A 25,575-nucleotide genomic window follows, 5' to 3' on the forward strand; every position below is an offset into this window, starting at 1 on the left:
ATCACCTTACTGCGCTTTGACAATAAAGGACTGAAATAATAACCAAACAAATGTAGATCCACTTGTAACAATTATTCCACCATCAAATGAAACAAGCTGAACATTATGTCATGTATTTTCAAAGATCTTCTGCAAAGAGATGAGAACATTTGAATATATCAAGGCTTTAATAACAGCGTTATTAAAAGAACAAGAACACCTTGGGGTTTTCTTGTAACTTATACTTTATGTACAAATATATTATTTACTTTAATTTATATTTTCATTTTTTTGCCACTGTAGTAGGGAAAAGTGCTTAACAGTAGGAAACAGTGGTTCTTTGGCTCAGCCTTGGGGAAATTATTTGGTGCTTATAGAGAACCACGGTACTGCTGATCTTAAAAACAGTATAAAAATGAGTACTACTGTTTTATTTCTCTTTGTAGAACAAAACATCCAGAAAGCTGTTTAAATATAAGTCAAGATAAAGTTCAGTATTCACAAACACTGACATGACCCAAAATATGCTTAGATCTGACTGTGAAGGTTTTACAGGAAGTAATATTTCTTGGGCATCTATTATGAAAATAGGAAATACCAGTTATAACTACAAGGGAAACTTTACTCAATAAGACACTGTCTGAACTAAAAAAACAAAACTAAAACTAAAACTAATGGGATCAAGTTAGTTGATGAATTTGACTAGAGTCACTGTTTTTCCAGTCTTCTCTTCAAATCTCTGTGTATCTTTGGTAAATCTGTCACCGTGTCCCAGATTGATCTTTGTTGTTGTTGAGGATGTGAAAAGAAACCCTAGCTACAATCAACATCAATTAAGTTTTAATTTTTGTGCACAAGTCTGCAATTTAGAAATTTCAAAGCATCTTTCTCAACAATAAACGTATTGTGCTTGTGTTAAACTAATTACTCACGGAGACTGATTACAACCATCTCCGCTGTTTTAACATGAAAATAAATAGAACCAAAAGCTGACACATTTCTCTTCACATTTCATTTCCACACAAATGACCAAGACAGGATATTTTTTTCTTTTTCTTTTTTTTTTTATATAAATCCCAAGCGACATGAAAGACTCCGATTTCGTTCTATTGTAACTCAAGCGACTGGTTTAAAATGTCCTAACAGGAAAAAAATGTAAATAAAAGTCTTTGTTTCTAACCCATGAGGACGGTAGTGAAGTGCTACTGATTTACTGCACACCCATGTCATAGCAGCATGTTTCAAAAGCCATGCACATTTCATCATCATCAACATTGCTCAGGCATCTGAATTGATCTTTGCTGATAAAACTGTTGGGGGTGGTGGGGGGAGCCAGACTTCTGTTAGATAGATTAAAAAGCTACAGTCAAACTACAAGACAGAAATGAGTTTATATCTCACATCCTTCAGTCTGGTCAGAAACGTGTAGAAAGGCACGGGACAATGACGCAATACCAAAATCAATACAGCATAAGCAGATTTGTTGATTATTATTGTTGGTTTGCAGTATGAGGGAGTTTTTGTACGGGGAGAAAAAACACCTTAACCTCCTTCGGTAATCTCTCAAGTTGTGGCAGTGATGCTCGAATCCTGTTCCTAGTGAGAAAAACATTCCACCTGTTTTTCCTCACATTTTCAGAGAAATGTGCAGGTCATTAATGTATTCTATAAAATAGTTTAATATAGTCATTGTATTCTGGCAGGTATCAGTGCAACAAAAGCAGTCATAGAAAAGGAAAACAATTCATACACTTCCAACACGGCATTCACTCACAGGAATAAAGGCCTTCATTTTCCATTTTACGTTTTGAATTTACTTTCAAAAACAATCATACACAATCTCGCAGCTTTCCTTTCTTTCTCACACACACACACACACACACACACACACACACACACACACACACACACACACACACACACACTCTTCACTCCATTCCCACTGAAACCAAAGTGCATTTCTATTCCAATGACAACCCCTCAAACATTAAAGTCTAGATGACTTGGACTTGGTTTTTAAGTTTGGTCTGCACTTTACTTTGCATTATAAAACTTGTACAGAATCAACCCCGGGCTAGGAAAAAACCTGGCCGAACCTAAAGTCTGTTTGAGAATCATTTAATTGGAAAAAGTGCTTTTAGAAGGTGTCAAAAAATTCTGTAGGGATTGCAAACCTACAAACTTTATATTTAGCATTTTCTTTCATCTCTGCTAAAGTGTGCAAGGGGTGAAAGATTTCAGCAACAAAAGTCAGATTTGTCTACAATAATGTGTGCAGCAGAGCTAAAATTTGCAATTTTAGAGCAAGGCACATCTGTGGATGAAAAAGTGTTGGCTCTTCATCTACTTTAATAATTTAATATAGATTTGTTGTTAAAAGTGGACAGAAAGCAATAATGAGCACTACTCTAATTCTTTAAACATATACACGAGCTTTCCACTAATGCCAACTGTGTCGGTGTTGTTAGGAACATCAGTTTCACACCATCACAGATGCCTTTCGCTTTTGTGCAGACCAAACTCAACCAGTTCCCATTCTCAGTGTAAAAAAAAAAAAAAAACCCTCTAAGGGCAGCAGGCTGTCCTTCTATTCTCAGTCAAAGATGTGCTCTCCACGGACAATGTGCGAAGAAAATTCATAGCGATCCTGGTTGCGATGGCCACAGATGTTGCACTCAAAAGGCTGCCGAAAACCATGGCAGCCCATGTGGATTGTAAACATAACATGGTCCAGGAAAAGCACGCGGCAGTGCTCGCAGCGAAAAGAACGCACAGCTCGCCCCTCCCCATCTACAACCCGAAAAGTCTCCCTGGAGGTAGAAGAGGGTGCCGTAGGTGAGCTTGGTGTTGGAGCATGTGTGGGAGGAGGGAGAGCAGAATGGCCTCCATCCTCTCTTTCCACCTCCCGGTCTTTGGCATGACTGGGGCTGTGTCGGCCCCGACTCCTGTGGTGTGCGATGGGTGGAGGTGCTGGGTTATGGTTGTTAGAGTGGAGGAGGTGATGGCCATTGTTACTGTGCAAAGTCGGAGTCGGAGCACAGCTGTTGTAAGGCTCATCTGCCATGCTTTCTGTGTCCGTAGAATCCTGGCAGCCATTGCTAGGAGAAGGGGCGTGATTTCGACCCGGAGGCAGGTCTTCGTGACCCTCTGCTGCCTCCCTGCTCCCAACACCCACAGCTCCCAAGCCAGCTCCTGCCCCTGTGCAATCTAACCTCGGCCCAAGGGGAACAGGAGCATAACTGGAGCTGTGAATCGGCCTGAGTTCTGATAAACTAGAAGAGTGACTGGTGGGAAGGTGCAAGGGTCTGAGCGTGTCTGATACCCCTCCTCTTCCAGTACCTGCAACACCTACATATTCTCCTCCCAGACCAGTAAAGTGCGGGGCATCAAGGTCCACTGGGTGCATGTCTCCATCTTTATCCAAACTAGCAGTGAGCTCGTAAGGTGTATCTGCAAGGTTGAGGCGTAGGTGCTTCTGCCCTGCAACACAGAAAGACGTGACTTTATAATACAGTACAATGACAGTCAGCATTTTGGATACATTCTCTATTTTACGATGATGCTGGTTATTTTCCCAGTTTTACAAAATGCTCAAAACTTAGTTGTTTTTTTTTGCGTTTCTTTTTTCAGTTAGATTACTATACTGAGAGCAGCTTTCAGACCTTTCCTAACCAAATAACTACTGTGTCAGAAGCTACTTGAATATCTAAAATTATAGTGGCTGGTAATATAAGCAAAACAAAAGATTTCTGTCTTACTTCATGCTGTATTCCAATTCAAGTAATGATTATTGCTTTCTGAGTTTCCTGAAACCATCCACACTGAGACCAAATGCTCACCTACAAATTTTTGTGGCGTGGATCTCTTGCGTTTGGTGATGCTGTTGGCGAGCCGATCGATAAATGCCATCTTGTCTGAGGATGGCTGCAGTAGAGGATCTGGTATAAACTCTAGCTCTCTCATTTCCTCTCCTGTACAGAGTATAAACAAACTATTATTACTGTTATTTTAGGATTTTCTATTTGTGTTTGCCTAAATTCCAGTTTGGATAAAGTGGGTTCTAAGCGTTAACTTGCTAAGCTGGCAAACTACATGTCTACATTAGATGCTACTACACTCCCTTTAGGAGGCTGGTATTTCTTTAACACCATACTGTGCAAGTTATATCTATGAACCCATACCTGAATTTGGTGCACTGGTCGGCTGCTGTGAATCCAGACTCTGTAAGTAGCTATGACAGCGCTCACGGTGCTCCTCCAGAGTGCTTTGCTGCTTGTAACTACGGCCACAATAGCTGCACTTATACGGCTTCCCAACAGTTGGAGAAGACACTGGGAACACAAGTGGAAATACAGCATTTTCACTGTTATTGTACACTACAATGGAAAAAAAACTGAAGCAAAAAACACACAAACACCTATCGGGCTTGAATCTGTCCTACCTGCATGAGTGCGAAGATGGCCGGTAAGTGCATCCCGTCTTCGACAGGCATAGCTACAGAAGGGACATTTAAAGGGCTTCTCCCCTGAGTGCAGCTTGATGTGGCGGAGTAGGTTTCCCTTTTGAGTGAAGGACGCGCCACACTGATTACACTGAAATGGTCGCTCACCTGTAGAAAACTTCAACTTGGTAACTCAACCTCTTGAGCATAATTTCTATTTCAAAATATTTAAGTCAGTTGCAACTATACCTCAACAAAGGTTTTTTTTTTAAGTCAATATAGTACATCAATTGTATACAATGCTGATTTTCTATAAAATTCCAAGACGTTTTTTTTTTCCTCATCTGACCTAGTTTCATTAATAACAAGCAAAGATACCATCTCTATATTTATCCAAACTCAACTGACTGATCACCTGTGTGGCTGCGTTTGTGCACCATAAGCACATTAGGCCCAATGCAGATCATTCCACAGATGTCACACTTGAGCTTTCCATTTGGCAGTCTGGTGGCTCCACTTGGCATGGTTTCAGAATTGGTGAGCTCTCTATAGCTTGTGACAGCCTCAGAACCTTGCTCTGGACCTCCTTCCTCTACCCGCTCTCCTCGCTCATCTTCAGTACTCCGACCTGGGTCTTCATCACTATACAACTCCACTTTAATGGAGTTGGCTACAGAAGTACAGGCGCATTTGTGTTATGCAGCAAAACAAATAATCGGAAACGCACCAGCAAGCCTACTTCAGACTGGCTAAAAAAATTAAAAAAAATTAAAAAAACAAAATAAGATAAGATTTTGGAGTGGCCTAGTCAGTATCCGGACTTAAATCAGATTGAGATGCTTTGGCATGAGCTGAAACAGGTCATTATGTTTGAAAACCCAACAGTGTTTTCAAAACAATTTGAAAACAATTCTGCAAAGATGTGTGAGCCAAAATTCCTCCACAGCAATGTGAAAGAGTCACTGCTAGTCATCACAAATGCTTGATTGCAGTTTTATATATATATATATATATATATGTTGTATAATGTATTTGCTTGGATTATCTTTAAATTTTGTTCGGTGATCTGAAACATGTAAGTGGGAAATCATGGGATGTAGTTCACAATGCTGTAAAATACTTTTCCCAGCACTGTAGGGTGAGTAGTGCTGCTCCAGTAAGTTAATTTAAAATTCATATTATTAATGTATAAACATAATCTGATTATGAGAAGAAGATTATAAAAATATTTATCTACATTAGAAAATATGACCAATTTGACAATCACACTGAGAGAATAAAAAGCTTCATATAGCTGGAACTAATAAAAATGCTGTAAGTTCTCACTGACCACTGAGGGAGCGACTGGGAGAGTTTTCCTTGCTATTTGGGGTGCTCACTGTTGGACCTCCAAGAGCTCCAGAAAACTCTCTTTCCAATGAAGAGTCTCCACTACCTGCTGCCAAAAAAAGAACCAAAATAAGATATATCATTTAAAAAAAAACATGCCTAATTTAGAAGGTAAGTATATATGGGTGACTAAATAAATCAGAGCTGCACCTGATATGTAAGACCGTCCATTGCAGTCATCGACATCCATACTAGTTCAGACTGAATACTGAAATGACATTTGTGACAAACATAAATTCTCTTTCACGCACACAAACCTAACCATTTGTCTACAATCGCTTGATTCTTTAGCAGAAAACATGAATTATTGCAGGTTGAGGTCGGAACGTGACATTTTGTGAACTCAAGTAATTGTGGTATGGCTTAGATTGTAAACAGCACGTTAGACTACACCCCTTTCAATTAACAAAGGGATAAAAAACTAAATAGAAAATTAAATGTAAGCGTTTAACTAAGACGTACTATCGTTAATTTGTTGTTGCGGTGCAAGAACGGCCATTCATTTATAACAACAACAATTTAAAAAATAAAATAAAATCCGTGTCTGTTGCTATCAGAAGATTAATCGTGCAAGAAAAATAATTAACTAGCAGCTAATCTCAGCATCGAGTCTAACCTTACCAACCCCAGATAAGACTCCCTAACAATTGAGGTGAGCCATGACAACGCTGCTAAAGTGACTTAAAGTTGCGCTAATCTAACATGAGAAAGATTAAATCGGAAATTGAGAAAATAAACGACAAAAAACGGTGCAAACGTTTACATAACGGTGGCGTTGAGGTAACCTAAGTTTACGGCCTTGGCGGCTAACGTTAGCCTACTGCATGTGATGGAAATTACCGTTGGCCAAGTTAGCTAAACTTAACACTTTAACGTTACGGCGGTGTGCCATCACCGACAGCTTGCTAGAAAGCACGAAGCAAAGTTAGAATTAAGTAACATGCGCGGCGATGCGAGTAGATAGCGCTGACTTGTGACAATAATTAACTAGGGCTGACTTGGACACTCCTCGGCGTCGTGTTTAACGCTAGCATAACAAACCAACGCTAGCCTAACGAGCTAGCCACTACTGCCAGTGTTTCCTAAACGGTTGCTATGGCACCCACAGCCAGCCACAATGCTACAGCTAGCCCGCTAGCAGCTGGCCTGCTCCCCTAGCAGCTTTAAAGCTGACTTGTATAAAATAACACCACAGAAGCAGTAGTTTTAAAGCTGCCCAGTTGTCCAGTAACTATTAAATTACCTTTCCCTGTAAGGGCCGTTTCAGTGAGCTTATTCCGTATTTTCATCTGCTTGATTATGACAGCAGCATCTCCCGGCAGGGTTTACCTCCAGCTTCAAATAATTTCCGGGTTACATCTCCAACGTAGCAACAGCTACCCGTTACCCAGAGCTCTGGTTAATTACACAACCATCACCCGGCTCATAAAGCAAGCGTGCAAATGAATTTGTAATAATTTATGTTAAATATTAAATTAAAAATATTTTCAACACAACCACTTTTAGTTACAAATAGCCCAAGATTTCTTTGTTAAACTTTATCTTTGTTATTTACCTGTAAGAAAAGATTTTTATCAAAAGGTATGATGATAGATAGATAGATAGATAGATAGATAGATAGATAGATAGATAGATACTAGCAGTCCTTTACAAATCACAAATTAGGCTAACTATTGTCTATTAAAGAAATTGGTTCACTATAGTCATGTGAAAAAGAAAGTCTTTACATGACTCTGCAGTGCTGTGTAAAAAACTAAGCACTAAGCACACCCCATCATTCAACAGCTTTCATAGCCATCTTTTAGCACCAATCACTTGAAGTAACTGTTTTTTGTGAGACTTTTGTGTGACATCATTGTGGAGAAATTTGGGCCCACTCTTCTTTACAGCGTTGTTTCAGTTGACTGAGCTTTGCAGGCGTTCATTTATGCACAGCTCTCTTAATGTCTGTGGCTACATTTCAATAAAGTTGGACTTTGGACTTTGACTAGTTCGTTCAAGAGGCATAGCTGCAATTTGAGTCTTTTCTTTTTCAACCATTCGATTTGCTGCTGTGCTTGAGATCGTTGATCTGCTGAATTATCCAGCTTTGGTCAAGGTTTAGCTGTCGGACAGATGGCCTCACATTTGATTCTAGAATACTTTGTTGTACAGAGGAGGTTAATGGTTGATTCAGTGACTGCAAGGTACACAGGTCCTGTGGCTGCAAAATAAACCCAAATCAACACCCCTCCACCACTGTGCTTTACAGTTGGTATGAGGTGTTTGTGCTGAAATGTTGTGTTTGGTTTTCTCCAGCTGTGGTATTTTGCATTCAGAATCAGAATACTTTATCAGTCTCTGAGGAAATTATGTGGCCACAGTTGCTCCAAGACAGTGAGATCAATAATTACCTAACTAAACTAAATTAAATAATATAATACTTTACAAAGTTACAAAATAACAACAAAATAGCTCTAATAGATATGATTAGCTCTAATTATAAATATCCCAGTATATGACACAAACTAAATATATGTGGTTGACATTGAGGGGTCCCTCTTATCATATTGTATTATGGCCAAACATTTCCACTTTGGTATCATCTGTCTAAAATAACTTTTTTTCCAGTAGCCTCATGGTTTCTTCAGAAGTAATTTTGCAAACCTAAGCCGTGCTGCTATATTCTTTTAAGAGAGAAGAGAGTTTCTCATGGTAACCCTTTAAAAACAAGTCATACTTGTTCAGTCATTTTCTAATCGTACTGTCATGAACTTTATCATTTAACATGCTAACTGAGGAATATGGAGTCCAAGATGTGAGTCTTAGGTTTTGGGGGTTTTTTTTGCATTTTTTCTGAGCACTGCATGGTTTGACCTTGGCGTGAATTTGCTAGCACATCCACTCCTGGGAAGATTATGGCATTGTGTTAACACACACCAGATGCTAAGATCCCAAGCCTGTGGGTTCTATGCAGTATGCTTACTGCTCCTAGGACTGCATTCTTCTGGAGAGAGATTTCTTCTAGTTTACAGCTCCTGATGGTTCATACCATCAATTCCCAGTCCTTGTCTATGTGTGTCGTGTCTCGTCTTAAACGAAATAACTAAATGGTGAGATATGCATCTTCACTGTTAGAAAATAAATTTTTTTAAACATGATTATGACTTCAGCTGAACAGATAAACAAGTCACTCAAATAAATGTATTCCGTTGCGGCATTGTTTAATCCAGCCTAAATAAATAATTAAATACATGTTTCTTTTTATTTCAGTTTTATTATATATGGTTGTGGCAGTTGGCACTGGCACTAAGTTTTTGCACATTTTCCCAGTGGTGCTCATGCAGGTTTTAAAGACCTGGGCAAAGGTTTTAGTCACTGATCCAGCAATGAGTGATTCCTCTTCCCATCAGACTGTTTTTAAATGTGTTTTACATTAATATACAGATAATTGTACTCAGCAAGGAATCATAATACTTTTCCCACACTGCTGTGGATCAGAGCTGGGTACTTTTCTCTTCCTACCACATACTCTACTGTGTTTACAAAAGGTAAATTGTATGGTTTTCTCCAGTGTATTTATATGATATCCTTTAGTGGTTATCTTTGAGATTCATATTTTGAATAAATACATTATAAGCTGATGAAATGCATTTTAAAAAGATTTAAAAAAAAATTAAAAGTAACTGAAATTATTTTGTGAAAAAACCAAAAGGAAATAAAACATTTAGAGGAAATGTTGTTTTAGTATTTGTTGGTTTGGTAAAATTTGTTATTACAACTTGTGTGGTGATATTAAGGCTTGTTTCTGCCACTGGAGAAAAACAACAACAAAAAGAAGTAAGTGAAAAATGTCAAGTTATTATCTCCAAATTTCACGTTAGATAGACTGATCAACTTACAGGAAAAAAAATCAGTGGAGGAAACAATCTTCCTTATGATGACACTTTGGTGGATGTGTTTATTGAGACCTTCGATTTCTACAAGACTGAACGTTATACTAGTTTTCCCAAATCATGCATCTCACATATGCCCTCCAAACAATACTTACAAAGACTGAAACTGACTAACTAACTAAATAAATAAAAAATCTGAACATTTTCAAACAACAAAACTAAACTCAAATGGTCAAACCTGCTATGAAACTAACTGAAACTAAACTGAATTAAGAATCAAAAATTAAAAAAAAAAAAAAGTTAAAAAAAACACTCCCTAAAAACTAATTAAATAGTACAAATCTATAACTCCTCCTCTCTCATCCCAACTTCTTGGTAACCATGTCAAAGATAACAGTTAAAATAAGATATAAATCCACAATTTCTGTTGAAATTGTTTCCCACAGCGTGTGTGCAACCAACTTCCCGAAACCTACTTGGCCTGGAAAAGGAAGAGACAAAAAAGTAAGCAACATGACAAAAAGGAATTGACATGTGCTAATACCATGGCTAGACCAAAAGTCAGTCCTCTTTGGCATATTTTGTATTTTTCCCAATCTTTTCTGAGTGTCATTTTAACCTGTTACCCAAATAACTACATTCATTCTCGACTTTCACACTACATCACATTCTGCAGCTGACATCTTTTTCCAAGAAAACGCTAAAACTAGCACAGATATGCAACTCTGGTACCATACATATAAAACAAACATTTATTAAAAACATATGAAATATTATTAAACAGTCCTGAGTATGTATTTGCCAGAGATACAGTAATTTCTTTTAGACTTCAGCGGGTCCAAAATTACTTACAAATCTCTCTCCACACAATATCTTTAAAATTGCATAGCACACAACAAATAATATATCTCAGAAAAAGTTTACCTTTGATTTATTGCTTATTAATTTTTTTCAAGTAAATTGTCTCCCAATTGTAGAATGCCCCGTAAGTCTAAAAAAATCATGTCTGCACTGAAACTTGGAAAATCAACACTGCTTTATCTGACATTTCTCCGGGTACTGTGCATTGAAGGTCGGTCTGGAAAAGTCTAAAAAAAGTAAGTATGGTGGTCACGCACACGCTGGGACGTACAAAGAGTGACCTCTGCTGTGCAAACGGCCCGTGCCGCTCTGACGTGTAGGCTGATTTTACGACGGTGTGCTTACACAATGACAGTTTCCGTCAGTTTGACTTGCAGATAGCAGCGACCGCGTTGAACCAGCTTTTTTCTCCCCCCCCCCCCTCCCCGTTTCCACTTTGGGTTGAAACGACAGTTACATCCTTTCAGAATACCCACCAGAATCGATGACTGTACTGGATGAAGGCAGGGGCTTAGTTTTATACGACTATAAGCTGTATGTACGGTAGCTAAACTCTGCAGTTCCAGTTTGAGGCCCAGCGGAGAACTCGAGCGGCGGCTCGAAAAAGTTTGTTGTTGTCACGTGACGCGAGACGAATGTGGCGATAAAAGTTTGCTTAGATAGTAAATATAGGTGGCGTACTACATTTTTCAAGACCTACTCAACACCGTTTTTCACTACAATGCCTCAACCGAAATACAGAAAGATCGCCGTTATAGGTTACCGGTCTGTAGGTGAGTACAGGTTCGAGCTCTTGCACAGCTAGCTTGGGTAACAGGCTAACGTCCTGGCTTTGTTTTCCTTGTGAGCGTATCTGAAGTACAACAGTAACGCTAGCTTACCTTTGTTTCTCAGGGCTTTTTTTTCTGCTACATTAACTACTAAAGCACCTTCAAGTCAACCATTGTTGCTGTACAGTTGTATCCACACGTTTCTAGATGAAAGGTGACCGGTGAAAATAAACTTAGCCGGGGATACCCTGGTGGAGTGCCAAGTGATGTGTGCTCCAAACTTCTAGTTTAGCAGGTCAATCATAACGTCCAGATTTTAAGAAGCTCAATCTGTAACAAGATTAAACCTCTTATTGTATTATTTAAATTAGTTTAAATTATGAAACCTCGTTGTGTGACCAATGAAGCGCCATAATTTGTTGTTCACCTATATTTGTGGCCTAGTGACTTTTTGTTTCTACAAGTGTCGGCGTCTATATTAAAAAGGAGAGTGTAAAGTGTGTCCTTTAAAAATGTGTTGTTTTAAAAAAACAAAAAACAAAACTCTTGAAAAAAAGTTTCTTTCTAAAAGTCCACAAATTCAACTACAGTTTTGACAGCATTGGTATAGTAATAGGTGCATGTGTTTTACAGAGAAATATCAGTATTTTTCACAGAAACTAAAAATGAAACTAAAACAATAAAAACCAAACTGAAATGAACAAACCCACTAACTGAAAACTAAACCGAATGTAAAAAAAAAAAACCTAATTAGAAAATTTTAAAAAAAAAGTAACAATTCTGGTATTTAAAGAAATATACATGTAATTTTACTTAATTGTTAGTATCTTTAAGATTTAAGACTTTGTACAGTAGTTCCTTTAAAACTGTGTTCTTTTGAAATGGCACTTACAAACGTTTCTCTTTCTGTATGTCCATAATTAATTAATCTACAGTTCTGATTCAGAAACTGTACTATAATATGTGCAGGTGTTTTACAGAGAAATATCATTTTTTTTTGTCACTGTGAAAACTTTTATCACATCATTACTTAGATATATCATAATTATAAATTCATTTACATGCCTCCTTAAAATTTGTATATACTCATAAAATGTTTATAGCTGGGACAGAACATAACCCCATAGGAATGCTACATGTCAGCATTTTGTGGTTGTATAGCAGATACGTCTACAGGGGTAGGCAACTCAAGGCCTCGACTGCCGGTGTCCTGCAGGTTTTAGATGTGTCCTTGATCCAACACAGCTGATTCAAATGGCTAAATTACCTCCCCAATATGTGTTAAAGTTCTCCAGAGGCCTGGTAATGAACTAATCATTTGATTCAGGTATGTTGACAAAGGGTGATATCTAAAACCTGCAGGACACTGGCACTTGAGGCCTGGAGTTGCCTATCAGAAGAACAGTCCTCCACCTTTTGCCAGCCATCCTTTGCTTTCATTACCTACCTTTTAAAACATGTTAGCTTATCTAGACACCACAGGGGGACTATAATTGGACATTAAAATAACTATGTGAAACATTTACTGTGGCAATACATCTTAAATTCCTGACCAGGTTACAGAATTTGTAGGATTTGTAGTGCGTTAAAATTACTTATCTACAGTATAAAGGCTTAAAACGATCAAGAAGTCAACAACAAGCATGAGCTGTTTAAATCATGTCTCAAAATAATTGTAACTAACTGCATAATGTTTGTTTATGTTTTTATTTTATTTTTTTCACACTCAGGAAAGTCATCCCTTACAATACAGTTTGTGGAAGGGCAGTTTGTTGATTCCTATGACCCCACCATTGAAAACAGTAAGTTTGTCCTTAGTTTTTTTTTTTTGTAGTGTTACAACAAAGACATTTTTTCCAGTTTGATTGCATATAGTGAATTGTAAAACTAGTTCTCCTTTCTTTCCTTTAACAAAGCCTTTAACAAAATGGTCAGTGTGAACGGTCAAGACTTCAATCTTCAGCTAGTTGATACAGCTGGACAAGTAAGTAGATTAAGTTAATATGTAAACTAACACTGAGCGTTTGTTTTTCAGTCGATAATTTGCCCATGTCATAACATGTGCTCAGATGTCTTATTTGCCCTTGTCTGTAGGATGAGTACTCAATTTTTCCACAATCCCACTCAATGGACATCCATGGCTATGTCCTTGTCTATTCAGTGACTTCCATGAAGAGGTGAGTTGATGATTGGGACTAATTTTGGATACACTAGCACAGGTTTCCAGACTCTTTGTACTACAACTGCCATGCTTTATGTTTCTAGAAAATCATGCCAACACTGTGATTTGACATATTTTCAGATATAGCCCCTGAGGGAAGCTGATAATACACTAATCAGAAAACACAAGTGTTGTCTTTTTTTTAACGTTATTTTTTGCAGTCATGTTATATTCTCTTTTTTCTTACTGTCATAAAGTGTTTTTCAATCAAATCCACTTTATTATAATTTTTCAGGCTGTAGTTTCTTTTTGTTTTAAGTTTTTTTTTTTTGTACAAAATGTTTATCATGATAAATTATAGATACATAGGATGTATGTTAAATCTACTGTCTGATCAGTGTCTAACATGCTGAAATATCTTTCTGTTCAGTTTTGAAGTTGTGCAGGTTCTACATGATAAACTGCTAGACATGGTTGGGAAGATTCAGTAAGTTTAGCTGGTTCTTCAAACGTCAATATTTTCTATGTTGTCTTTTTGTTCCCTTTTATTTTTTTTCTTTAAGTTATGTTTAATACATTCAGGTTCTTGTCTTTTTAGGGTCCCAACTGTTCTTGTAGGGAACAAAAAAGATCTCCATATGGAAAGGTAATCCAGATTTCAGAAAGTGTAAAAATATGTCTTAGTAGAATGGTAACTGTACCAATGGCACCTTTTTGGGGTTTTTTTTAGCAGTTCAAATTAAACAAAAATCTGATATTTATTTATTTTTGTTTGTTTGTTTTTGTTTTTTTGCTTTTTTTTTTTTTCATTTCAGGGTTATCAAGCCAGAGGATGGAAAAAAACTTGCTGATTCCTGGGGTGCTGCATTCATGGAGTCCTCTGCCAAGGAAAACGAGGTAGTGAGAAATATCTTATTGAATGCTAACTCTGAATGCTAGCCGAGTCTACATTAATTTCTGAGAACATTAACACTCTAATGGCAACATTCTTGCGATGCAGACTGCTGTGGAGGTTTTCAAGCGGATCATTTTGGAGATGGAGAAAGCTGATGGCAATGCTCCCCCAGAGGAGAAGAAGTGCATTGTGATGTGAAAGTGTATCCAACACATCAGTAAGCTAACTTACTGAAGACAGGAGGCACAACTTCACCAGCTTGCCAGTCGTGACCTCACCGACACCAAGACACGGCGGTGGAACTTTTCTGCTCCATTGTGATGTTAGATTAATTTACATAGCAAAGCAACTGCTCAGACAGTTGAGAAACTGAGACAGAGAAGTTTCTAAGACAAGGATTAAACTCTGTTTTAAACAAAGCAGCATCTTCGATGAACACCACCTTCCAATATTGAAATGTAAGCTACGTCTGGGCATAATCTTGATTTTTTTTTTTTTTTTTTTTTTTTGAGTTGAACAAAATCCTCGGAAAACAAAATTAGACATTCAGATTTGTTGCTTCATGTTGATTGCATCATATTCCCCCTAATCTTTGAGAAATCACTGGCATATGCCTTATTACTCTCCAGTGATGGCTGGTTAATGGTCTTTCCAAGGACTGGTGTATTACTTCAGCTGGTCTTTTTTGGCATCGATGCAGAGTCGCAGTTCACATTGCTTTAAATGTGGTGTTAAAGTGTCATTGTTTCTTACAAATGGTGGGTTTCCTTGGATAGCCTATACTGACATTGTACATTAGATATCCCACTGTGGTTTCACAGTCCTCACTGTAATAACTTTGTCTCCTCATCTTCAGGTACCTTTCACTAATGAACTGTGGAGCTGTGTCTTTATGACGAGAAGTTTGTTTTATATTCAAATATCTGACAACTCACATCTTAGGTTCTGATAAACAGACTGTCATTGTTTCTACATTTTAATTTCTGATTAACTGTAATAAAGATGTTATGGACAGCACTCAGATTTAGGATAGATTTGAGTAGATCTTTACTATTTACCACTTATGGCCTTTTTAAAAAAAAATAAAAATAAAATAAAAATTTCATCTTAGAAATTGGTTTTTGGTATCATTGGTTATCTCTTGAGTGATGCAGTTTTGCTCTCTTAAATATCTTAAATAGAGTTTATGCATATATGTGCATTGTTAATTATGAACATTGAGGATTTTTTTTAAAATACTTTTTAACATTGTGTAAGGTTAAGTGGCAAAATGCCTGAGTTAGCTTAGAATTTATTATCATTATTTTTTTTGATTTGGTGGTTCCTGTGGGTTTGATAAAGCCAAGTCAGTATGGTATGCAGTCCGCTGAATTCAAACTGTGGACTTGCATGGTCGCAGTCAGATACTTGAGATCCTTAATGATGATGTGTTTTTTTGTTTTTCCTCATAGAATCTGTAGCCTTATGAATACATGACAAACTTTGGAGTTTCTCCCCATAATCCCGATGTTGTACCTTTAGTGGTTAATTGTAACTTTTTATCAAGTGCTGTGCTGAATGAATAGCTGCAAATTGATGATGATGGTTGAACAGAAGCTGGTGATGCTGTGTCTTGTGCCTTACTGTTGTTCAAACTCCCTCATCTGCTTCCTTTCATGACTCAAGGTGCTCTTAAAAGTATTTTTCCCCCCCCTTCTGTTAACTTGACACCTTGGGTGCAGGTGTTGTACACCTGAACACCAATATTTCCCTATGGGTCAATGTTGATTCAGAAATCTTGCTGTAAACAGTTTTGTATATAAATAAATCTGTTACTCATCTGATGTGTCTGATGATTTTGCCCCCCCCCCCCCCCCCCCCTCCTTTTTGGAACTTAGCTTGTGAAATTAGTTTTATTAAATCTGCTTTTTGTACAAGGAAAAAAACATTAATGTTTTTTAAAAATTTAAGTTTTTATTGCCCTTTACTACAAGATTTGAGTACTCTACCCATTCAAATTTGATGTTACTCAATAGAAAAACCATAACTGCTAACATCAGTACATCTAGTATTATTTAACGGCCGATGACGGTCAATAGGACAATTATATGCAGATACCAATATATTAGAGCATCCTTATATTGTGAATGTTGATTATATTGGTGATATATGTGATGAAAAAATGTTGCTGTTAGCAGATGATTCAAATTGTTGTTTTTTTGATCAATAGTGATTCCCAAAGCTACTTAAACTAAATGCATAAAAAGGGGTTCTTTTTCAGTTTTAAAATCATGTTAAATATTCATATTGACATACTTTTTTAAAAAAAAATCACAAATAATAATAAAGCCATGGGATTTAAATTGTGTGTAGTTCTTTGTTTATGTGATACAGATGATGCAGATACAGTGCAGAGGTCTCACGAGATAAAAGTTCAGCTATTAATGAGGAAGAACAAGTAAATCACTGTGGAAAATACAAAGAGAAGGAAAAAAGGAAATTTATTGAGTTCAGTGTAGTAAAGTGTTTTTTGTTTGTTTGTTTGTTTTTAGAAATTTAGAGGTGTGATTTGGGTTTTCATTGTCCTGTAAAATAGGCATATTTACATTATTTGAAAATAAATGGTACTGGTAGTTAGTACTGGCATTATATTTGAGTCAAACCAAAATTGTATTTTTCCAAAAACTGCAATTAAGTCACAATGTTTTTGCCTTATAAAAGAGATACTGGTGGTACTGTTTCTGATAATATTCATAATGGCAGTTGCTTGTACTGCTCTGCAAAACAGTTATCAGATGTAAAATATTTTACAACTCTTGTGCATTGCACAATGAAATACTATCTGTATTATCTGTATTTCCTTTCAGCTGCTGTCAGACTCTACAATGAACAACAGCAGCAGACCACATGTGTACATACACAAGCACACAGTGGGGACTGATAAATCACAATGTGCAGTAATTTTCAAACAGTCTGTGCAATGGCCAAGACTCCATCTCCACTCCTATTATATGTATATATATATATATATCTATATATATATATGTATATATATATATATATATATATATATATATATATATATATATATATATATGTATGTATGTGTGTGTGTGTGTGTGTGTGTGTGTGTGTGTGTGTGTGTGTGAGAGAGAGAGAGAGAGAGAGAGATGCTTGTGACGTGTATAGTGTACTTTCTTCTTTTATTATATAGTATTATTGTTATATGTTAGAGGTTATGCTGCTTCTAATTATTTTGCTCTGTCCAGAAAATACTGGACATGAAACTGAAAAGACTCTTGCCCAGTATTTTCTCAGCCAGTTTTTTCAATATTTACCTATTTCCCATCTTCATACTGCTCAATAGTGGCTGAGTCCCGCATATTACTGTATATACCTGAATATACCTTATCAACAAAAACCATTTTTTCTTGGGGGGGTTATTAAGAAGTTGTCTGAGCCAAAAAGCACTAGAGGAGATTTTCTTAAGCGTTAACTTTTTTTTGTTCAACCAAACTTTATTATACATAGATGCAGCATCTCAATGCAAGAGTTCCAAGACAACGGAGTAATTCTAAATAGTTGGGGAATTTTTCAGTTTTCCTTAAAAGTAATATTCCACAGAACTCCTAAACGCTCTCTTATTTACACAATAATAAAACAAACCACAAATTCTTTACTCCTGAGCGCTACCTTCTTCAGAGCTAAAATAACATCCCTGGAGTGCGGCAATATTACGGCAATTACGGCAGAGACAACACAACCATTCATGCTGATCGTTGTTAGTTAGTTAGCGGAAGACCTTCGAGGTTTGGAGAGCTGCACACGAAACCGGCTACAGAGAGGCGAATCAGCGAATGGAACATGGAGTGTGTAAGTTAGTAGCTTGTATATACAGAGAGGTTTTCCACCCAGCTTTCTCACGTTTAAACCAAATGAACTTACCCGACTTTTTGAAGCATGCTAACGGTACAAGCTAGCTAGCGAGCAAATTCTTGGTGGAGTGGTTGTTGGGGCCAACCCGCTTATTATTGCGCTTAGTCAGTTGTCAGGAAAACGCATATAATTATCAGTTCCGGTACCTGTGTACAATTACCACTAAAATATAACAATACACGACATAATGACGCAGCTTAAGAGCCTTAGCGTAAATAGAAAGTCACCTCGACAGGCTCAGTAATGTCAACTGACTGACAGGCTAGGTAATACTCCGCTAACCTTTCTGTTATAGTATTTATTTATTTATTTTCCAAAGTTTCGTTACTTGTCAGTGTAACCGAGTCTTTTTTGACACCTAGAAATCACTAAATTATCTCACTAATTACAGCGGATCTTATTTGACTGCAAAGTTATACTGTTTGATGTTTAGCCAGCTGCTTAAGTGCAGTCTATGGCTCGGTGTTAAAGTACAGTTACCCACGTCTCAGAGTCATAAACAATGAAACGGTTCACATTTTCGTGGTTTTCATGACTCCTCTGGAAACAGCTGACCTGTCAGCGACACTTCCAGTGAATACATGTTTATCAGAGGACTCCTTGGGCTGTACTTCTCACGGTCTTTAAACTTTTTTCCGACATCAGCCACGATAAACTTCTTTAAAACAAACAATAAACTTCAGATCTGACTTTGCCGTGCATGTCAAAAACATCCATTCCCACATTGTTGTCTTACCCAATACATCAGGTTGCGAAACTTTACATAAACACAACCATGTTTCTAGAAATAACCATTTCTAGAAATATCAGGTTATTTCTAGAAATGCTTTGTATGGATGTATCTCTTTTGTGCCAAAAAATGTAAATATTAAAATGTATAAAATAAAGTGTTGAGGCGTCAGTGCAATATTGGTGTGATATAATAGATAGAACGCAACCAAAAAATATCACTTCATTTGGTGATATAAACGTTGTCTTTCAGATTCCAGTAACTATTGATGATCTTGAGAGCAAGAAGGACCCAGTCATTGAAGGTAAGGGGCTTGCAATACAGTCTGTCATGCTGGGAAACAGTTATTTTTAGAAAATAGTGACAGCTGATTCTCATTCCTGTAGATCCAGAACACAATGTGTACACCAGGTTTATGAAGTCCCATCGTTGTTATGACCTTGTGCCCACCAGCTCCAAATTAGTTGTGTTTGATACATCACTTCAGGTAAAACAAAAGCCCTAAATTAAATACATATATTTTTCATGATCTAGTATAGCTTTAATCTGTTGTGCAATTCATCCTCAGGTGAAAAAGGCATTTTTTGCTCTTGTTTCTAATGGGGTGCGAGCTGCGCCTTTATGGGATAGCAAGAAGCAGTGTTTCGTTGGTAAGAGTAACTTCCATTTGGCTCTGTTTCACTAAAAAGTAAAAAAAAAAAAAGAGCTGAATAATAATGGACTCCTGTTTTTGCTCTGCAGGTATGCTAACCATCACAGACTTCATTAACATTCTTCATCGCTATTACAAATCTCCATTGGTAAGATGTAAACACTGAATAGATGTAACCAATTAAATCTCAAACTTAAACTCCATCCAAGGTTGTTTTTGTTATGTATATTTTACCTTATTTTTGGTCAAACATGCACTTTCTCTTCCTTTCTGCATTACTTGATCCCTCCATTCATTTATTGTAAATTTTCAGGTTCAGATATATGAGTTGGAAGAGCACAAAATTGAAACCTGGAGAGGTGAAAATCCTTTATTAATATGTAACATAATGTACTTGTAATATCTTAAAGGGAAAATTCATATTTGTCTTTTCTTATTTCCAATAGAGGTGTACCTTCAAGACTCTTTCAAGCCCCTGGTTAGCATATCTCCTAATGCAAGGTAAGTAACAGACTGTGCTATGTTAAGTTTGTGAATGCTTATTTGCACTATAATATTAAACTCTGAAAAGTCCCTTTGGATATTAGTTTGTTGACCAGAATCACTTTGCATAGATATACTATTGAGAAATTAGGAAAGGCTAGAGTATACAACCTCAATTCCCCCAAACCTTGGGATCCTGTGTTGAAATCTAAATAAAAACAGAATGAAATGCGTGTTTGCCAAACATGGCAAACCCATCCACAATAATTTTGAATTTGATGTCAACAATGCGTCTCAAATGTTGGGACAGGGCCATATTTAGCTATGTGTAGCGTCCTTTTTTTTTTTTTTTTTTTTTTTTTTTTTTTAAGTTTGTTTTTTATTCTTTGAATTCATATTTTGCACAAATAATCAAATAAACAACACACTCACATACAAATCAAATAACTAAAAAATAAAGTTAAAAAACAACCCCCCTCCACTCCCCCAAAAAACAACAACAATAAAAAAATAGGGCAAGTGGTGATGGGCTAAGATTCACAATAAAACACACGATTAGCGGTTTAAAGGACTAAATAACAGCATTGTTGCATCATTGCCTCTCATTTTCACAACAGTTTGGAAACGTTTGAAAACAGTGGAGACAAGCTGCTGGACTTTTAGAAGAGGAATGTTGTCTCATTCTTGTCTGATATTGGATTCTAGCTGTTCAGCAGTTGTGGATTTTCTTTGTTATATTTTTCAACTCTTGATGCTCCAGATGTTTTCAGTGTTTTCTGCTTTAAGCTTCAGTGTGTTGTGTGTTCAGGGATTTTCTCCTGCATACCTTGGTGGGTGTGCAGAAAGTTTTTGTTTGAGTTACTTTTACCTTCCTATCAGCTTGAGGCAGTCTGGCCATTCTCTTCTGACCTCTGGCATCACCGAGGCATTTTTCACCCAGAGAACTGTTACTCACTGGATATTTTCACTTCTTTTTAGTGTTGTTTCTTTTTTTAAAATTATTAAAAAACCCTAGATATGTCTGTGCAGGAAATCCCATTAGATAACCAGTTTCTGAAATGCTAACAAACATGCAGTGTTCAGAGTAAAATCAGTCTACATGCATTGAGCTGCTGCCATGTGATTGGCTGACTAGATAATTGCATTAATGAGCAGCTGAACAGGTGTAACTAATAAAGTTGCTCATCAATGTGTCTCTTCATAATGTTTTATTCAGTCGTTTTCTGTCACATATAGCAGACTAAATAACTTTATTAACTTGCTTCCTGTGTTACAGTTTGTACGATGCTGTGTCATCTCTGCTGAAGAACAAGATTCACAGATTGCCTGTAATTGACCCGCTGACGGGGAACACGCTCTATATTCTCACACACAAGAGGATTCTCAAGTTCTTGAAGCTTTTTGTAAGTCCCCCGGGGCTCCTCACCACACTGCAGCTGCATTAAGTACTTTAAATCATCTGCCATCTTCATTTTTGTTTTGAATAGAGAAGAGTCTGCAGTTAAGTAGTCTGGGAATATCTCATTTCCTTAACTAAAACACCTATTCCCTTACAGTTTTTATTCAGTTATCTAAAATGCTTGTTATGTTTTCAGATAGCAGAGATGCCAAAACCCTCGTTCTTGAGGCAAACTTTAGAAGAACTGAATATCGGGACCTTCAAGAACATAGCAGTGGTCCGTGCAGACACACCGCTCTACACAGCTCTGGGTATTTTTGTTGAGCAGAGAGTGTCAGCGCTCCCTGTTGTTGATGACAAAGGTATGAGGACTGACTGAAATGATGCCCCTGTTGGTTTTCCATGAACCATCTCAGAAATCTTGAATTTTATGCTCCATTGTGCTGTGTCTGTCTCGCAGGTCGAGTGGTGGACATTTACTCAAAATTTGATGTTATAGTAAGTTATAAGCACTCACTGCATGCTGTTTAGGTGTCTCACCACCATCTGACAGGGCACATTGTGCTGTCTGCGACACCATAAATGTGCTCTTATGATGCACCCTAACCCTAAATCATGAACGATGCACTAGAAGCGTCATATAAGAGCATGTCTTTTTACAGAATCTAGCAGCAGAGAAGACGTACAACAACCTGGATGTGACGGTGACCAAAGCCTTGCAGCACCGCTCACAGTACTTTGAAGGGGTGCTGACATGCAACAGGCATGAGACCCTCGAGGCCATTATCAACAGACTGGTGGAGGCTGAGGTGAGAAGAGGATGTACACACTATTTGTTCACATTATCTACTGTATGTGTCAATCATCCACTACTTAAGCTCCTTATCATGCATAATCTGAATAGCAGATTTTGAGCTTTAACTTTCAGTGTTTTGTCACTGCAGCTGTAGGAAAAAAAATTACATATTCATTAAAAGGGGACTTATTATGCCTTTCCTTATGTTCTCTTTCCGTCTATATAATATAAAAGTTTAAAATATTGAGGCCAGTTTAGGTAAAAGTATTCTCTCATGCTCTGTTTCAGAGTTTTTTTCCCCCCATTGTTAGGTCTGTATGATTTCAGTGAGAGGTGATATCCCTGTGATGGTATTGTAGGCACACAGCTCTGCCTGTGACTATAGAAGCCTCACCCACCTGCTGTTCAAACATTCTGTTTGAGAGGGGCAGCAAATCAGGAGAAGGCTGGCTAAAGGGAGGGTGGCCTTAAAGGGAAAGATGCTAAAGCTGTTTGTTTCAGGCAGAGGAGAAATCCAGAGGCTGTATCAAGGCCCACTATGAGATAAATGAGGATTAGGATTATAATCAGTATTACCACATGTCTAATTAGCATATTACTACATTCTTTCAAAAAGAGGATAAACTGAGGGTTTGCAGCAAGGCCATGTAGATGGACAAAAAAGGCATTGTTAAATTTGAACTGTGATTTATTTCAAACTACTTAGTTAAAAGAACTTAAGTATACATTAAAAAAAATTCAGCACCATAATAAATAATAGCATCCCCTCGTTTGCCTCACAGCAAGAACATCCTGCATTTGAAGCCATGCCGGGGCCTTTTTGTGTGGTATTTGTGTGCACATCTCCTCTTGTCATAATTGTTTCAAAACATAATTTGAAATCATATTAAAAAAGCAAAAAACAACTCATTGTTACTTCTGCCATCAAAACTGCTGTCTGTGTACAGTTTGTCTTACACCAGTTTCTCCCCACGTTCCTTAGGTAAAAATGGTACCTTGCTGAGATAAGTGTAACACCAAGAATGTTCTTGTGTTCCCTGCAGGTGCACAGGCTGGTGGTAGTGGATGAGCACGAGGTGGTGAAGGGAATCGTCTCCCTTTCGGATATCCTCCAAGCCTTAGTGCTTACAGATAGAGAATAGAGTAAGTACACTTCTGTACTGAAGCCTACCTATTTTTTTTTTTTTTTTTTTTTTTTTCTTTATATAGGGGGCATTCACTGAACATAAACTTGAAGTGATTATTTGATTTTTTTTGCCTACAGGGACAAATTGGAAAAGTTACAGTGAAAGGCTGCACATTTTAAAGATGACACCGGAGCATAGGAGAGGAGATAACCAAGCCTGTAAGAGGGGAATTATGACAGCAAATGGAAGTTCTATCAAAAAATTTTGTTTGTTTGTTTTTTTTGTAATTTACCCATGAATAATTCTATTTGTCTACAGAAGCCAAAAGATTGTGAATTTTAAACCATATAAAAATACTTTTTTTGGTACTACAGCTTACACAGAACCTCCTGTAAATTGAGCCAAATTTTGAGTCACTGGAAAACCAAGAAAGATGCAGAAGCACAAGAATCCTTTGGAGGGGAGCTGTAGCTGCTCAGGAATACCCAGCAACATATAGGACAGTTAGACATTTCCAATAATAAAATAGTCTGTAACCTTACAGGAAAACTGATTTTCCTGTTTTGCCTTTTGCTGGCATCACTTCACTTCTGATCTAAAGCTGAAATCTACACACATAAAGCCTGCCAATAGGGTGATTTTGAACTGTGCAGCTTGGATTGATCAGCACTCTCTTAACACATCAGAGCCTTTTCTGAGCCTTGTTCTCTGTTTAAGTAAGTAGTAGTATGATGTTATTGAGATTACTCCTCATTCAGTTAACTTGATTATATAAATGCTGGTAAAATACATACATACAAACTACCATATTCAATTTGAACCACTTCACCCTTCCAATTTGCAAAGACTTATTGAGTAGTTACCTCCACCAAGGAGGTTTTGTGACTCGTTCCCCTGTACTTGATATATAAAACTGGGGCCAACATAAAAATCACTGACCTTTCAAGCTCATTTGGTTTAAAAAAATGATCTGGATGAAAGCTTTGGTGGAGGTGTGCAGCCTTACACTGCCCTTTCTACTCGAGTATCAGCATCATGCAGTGGATACAATATTCTACAGCCACTCAGTACCTTTCAGTTAAGAATGAACCATTATTTGGCCTGATAAGTTTCCCCCAAAACACCTGAATGAGGTTTCTGTAAAGAATCCCAAGGCCTCAGAGTTCAATCTGTTGTGTAGCCAGACAGCCACGAAGCAAACCTGGAAGAGCACTTAGAGCGAAGTCTAAAATGAATTTGCCGTTGAAGACAACCATTGACTGTGCTTTATCCTCTTTGAGTGCTTGTCTCTGGATATTTATAGGTGTTATATTTTGCCATTTTAGTGTGTTATCTTATAACTGCATGTGTAATGGATTCTATACTTTACACAAGAGAGACATTTTTTTTTCCCCCCACCATGCCGGTTCTGGTGTCATTATTAGTCGTAAAGGGATCTGCTTATGGCTTCAGTGCTCCAAAATCTCATTCTGTTGAAAATCAGTCCTACTTTGTTAATTTAACCTTTACTTTCAGTTATTCTATTTTTGTTTTCTTTGTTCTGTTGATGTGATTTATTTACTGTGTCAGAACATCGGCTGTTATAGGTTTATGCAGTTTTTATGTTTTGTTTGCGTTTAGAGGACTGACTTTATCAAAATCACTACATACCAGCGTTTTCTATTTTCTAAAGAGGATAAAGTGAGGAACATGTCACACTTTCTGTTTTAGGATATGTGAAATGGATTGTGTACAACTCCATGTAACTGCACAGTTTTTGTACTAATCTACAGTGATATTATAATTTAAACAATGAGCAATAAAGGTTCTTTAAGAGTGTTTGTATTTATTTTATTTTATTTTTTCAGTGGCTAATTACTGATGAATATATTTGACGTTAATATCTAGCTGGTTGGCACTGTGGCTTTTGTACTTCCTGTTAACCCTTTCTTAAATGGATTGTTATTTAACTGCTTACAGCTAAACCCAGACAAAACAGAAACTTTGATTATTGCATCAGACAGTGCAATACCTGCTATTAAACAGCAACTGGGTGATTTAGGTTCCTCACAGAAGCATAACCTTAGAAATCTAAGTCTTATTTTTGATGAAGCTTTTTCTTT

General features: G+C 37.2%; 3 protein-coding genes across 5 annotated transcripts; 2 read left to right on the forward strand and 1 right to left on the reverse strand.

Moving 5' to 3' along the window:
- Positions 1-507: 507 nt before the first annotated feature.
- LOC134627802 (zinc finger protein Eos-like) lies at positions 508-7,161 on the reverse strand. 3 transcript variants are annotated; one of them, XM_063474195.1, is made up of 8 exons: positions 7,053-7,161; positions 5,960-6,017; positions 5,751-5,855; positions 4,836-5,090; positions 4,421-4,588; positions 4,161-4,310; positions 3,819-3,950; positions 508-3,459 (listed from the first exon to the last, which is right to left on the reverse strand). In XM_063474195.1, the coding sequence occupies exons 2-8, from the start codon at positions 5,997-5,999 to the stop codon at positions 2,573-2,575; spliced, it is 1,737 nt and encodes a 578-aa protein (XP_063330265.1). In that variant the 5' UTR covers positions 6,000-6,017; positions 7,053-7,161; the 3' UTR covers positions 508-2,572. The 3 variants fall into 3 exon arrangements, with proteins under 3 accessions (XP_063330265.1, XP_063330264.1, XP_063330266.1); XM_063474194.1 differs by having other exon boundaries at positions 5,751-5,858; XM_063474196.1 differs by lacking the exon at positions 3,819-3,950 and having other exon boundaries at positions 5,751-5,858.
- A 3,744-nt stretch (positions 7,162-10,905) lies between these two features.
- Positions 10,906-16,191, forward strand: rhebl1 (Ras homolog, mTORC1 binding like 1). Its single transcript, XM_063473069.1, has 8 exons — positions 10,906-11,318; positions 13,046-13,117; positions 13,232-13,299; positions 13,410-13,492; positions 13,907-13,963; positions 14,075-14,122; positions 14,292-14,373; positions 14,477-16,191. Exons 1-8 carry the CDS (start codon positions 11,267-11,269, stop codon positions 14,567-14,569), a joined length of 555 nt encoding a protein of 184 aa, XP_063329139.1. The 5' UTR covers positions 10,906-11,266; the 3' UTR covers positions 14,570-16,191.
- A 1,917-nt stretch (positions 16,192-18,108) lies between these two features.
- prkag1 (protein kinase, AMP-activated, gamma 1 non-catalytic subunit) lies at positions 18,109-25,291 on the forward strand. The gene is made up of 13 exons (XM_063474201.1): positions 18,109-18,223; positions 19,269-19,320; positions 19,403-19,503; positions 19,585-19,666; positions 19,758-19,816; positions 19,982-20,027; positions 20,115-20,169; positions 21,428-21,554; positions 21,747-21,912; positions 22,011-22,048; positions 22,213-22,359; positions 23,390-23,489; positions 23,611-25,291. The coding sequence occupies exons 1-12, from the start codon at positions 18,215-18,217 to the stop codon at positions 23,486-23,488; spliced, it is 981 nt and encodes a 326-aa protein (XP_063330271.1). The 5' UTR covers positions 18,109-18,214; the 3' UTR covers position 23,489; positions 23,611-25,291.
- Positions 25,292-25,575: the final 284 nt, after the last annotated feature.

Source organism: Pelmatolapia mariae, linkage group LG5 (genome assembly GCF_036321145.2).
Source record: "Pelmatolapia mariae isolate MD_Pm_ZW linkage group LG5, Pm_UMD_F_2, whole genome shotgun sequence".
Lineage (NCBI taxonomy): Eukaryota > Metazoa > Chordata > Actinopteri > Cichliformes > Cichlidae > Pelmatolapia > Pelmatolapia mariae.

What these genes read in the sequence shown, in the direction of transcription:
- LOC134627802 (XM_063474194.1), bottom strand. Translation starts at nt 5,999, where the DNA reads ATGGATGTCGATGACTGCAATGGACGGTCTTACATATCAG. An exon ending in GACCAGTGCACCAAATTCAG is followed by an intron (nt 3,951 to 4,160) that starts GTATGGGTTCAT and finishes TACTCTGTACAG; the next exon opens with GAGAGGAAATGAGAGAGCTA. An exon ending in CACGCCACAAAAATTTGTAG is followed by an intron (nt 3,460 to 3,818) that starts GTGAGCATTTGG and finishes TCTGTGTTGCAG; the next exon opens with GGCAGAAGCACCTACGCCTC.
- rhebl1 (XM_063473069.1), top strand. Translation starts at nt 11,267, where the DNA reads ATGCCTCAACCGAAATACAGAAAGATCGCCGTTATAGGTTACCGGTCT. An exon ending in TCAGTGACTTCCATGAAGAG is followed by an intron (nt 13,493 to 13,906) that starts GTGAGTTGATGA and finishes CTTTCTGTTCAG; the next exon opens with TTTTGAAGTTGTGCAGGTTC. An exon ending in CCTCTGCCAAGGAAAACGAG is followed by an intron (nt 14,374 to 14,476) that starts GTAGTGAGAAAT and finishes CTTGCGATGCAG; the next exon opens with ACTGCTGTGGAGGTTTTCAA.
- prkag1 (XM_063474201.1), top strand. An exon ending in AGCATATCTCCTAATGCAAG is followed by an intron (nt 20,170 to 21,427) that starts GTAAGTAACAGA and finishes CCTGTGTTACAG; the next exon opens with TTTGTACGATGCTGTGTCAT. An exon ending in TCAAGTTCTTGAAGCTTTTT is followed by an intron (nt 21,555 to 21,746) that starts GTAAGTCCCCCG and finishes TTATGTTTTCAG; the next exon opens with ATAGCAGAGATGCCAAAACC.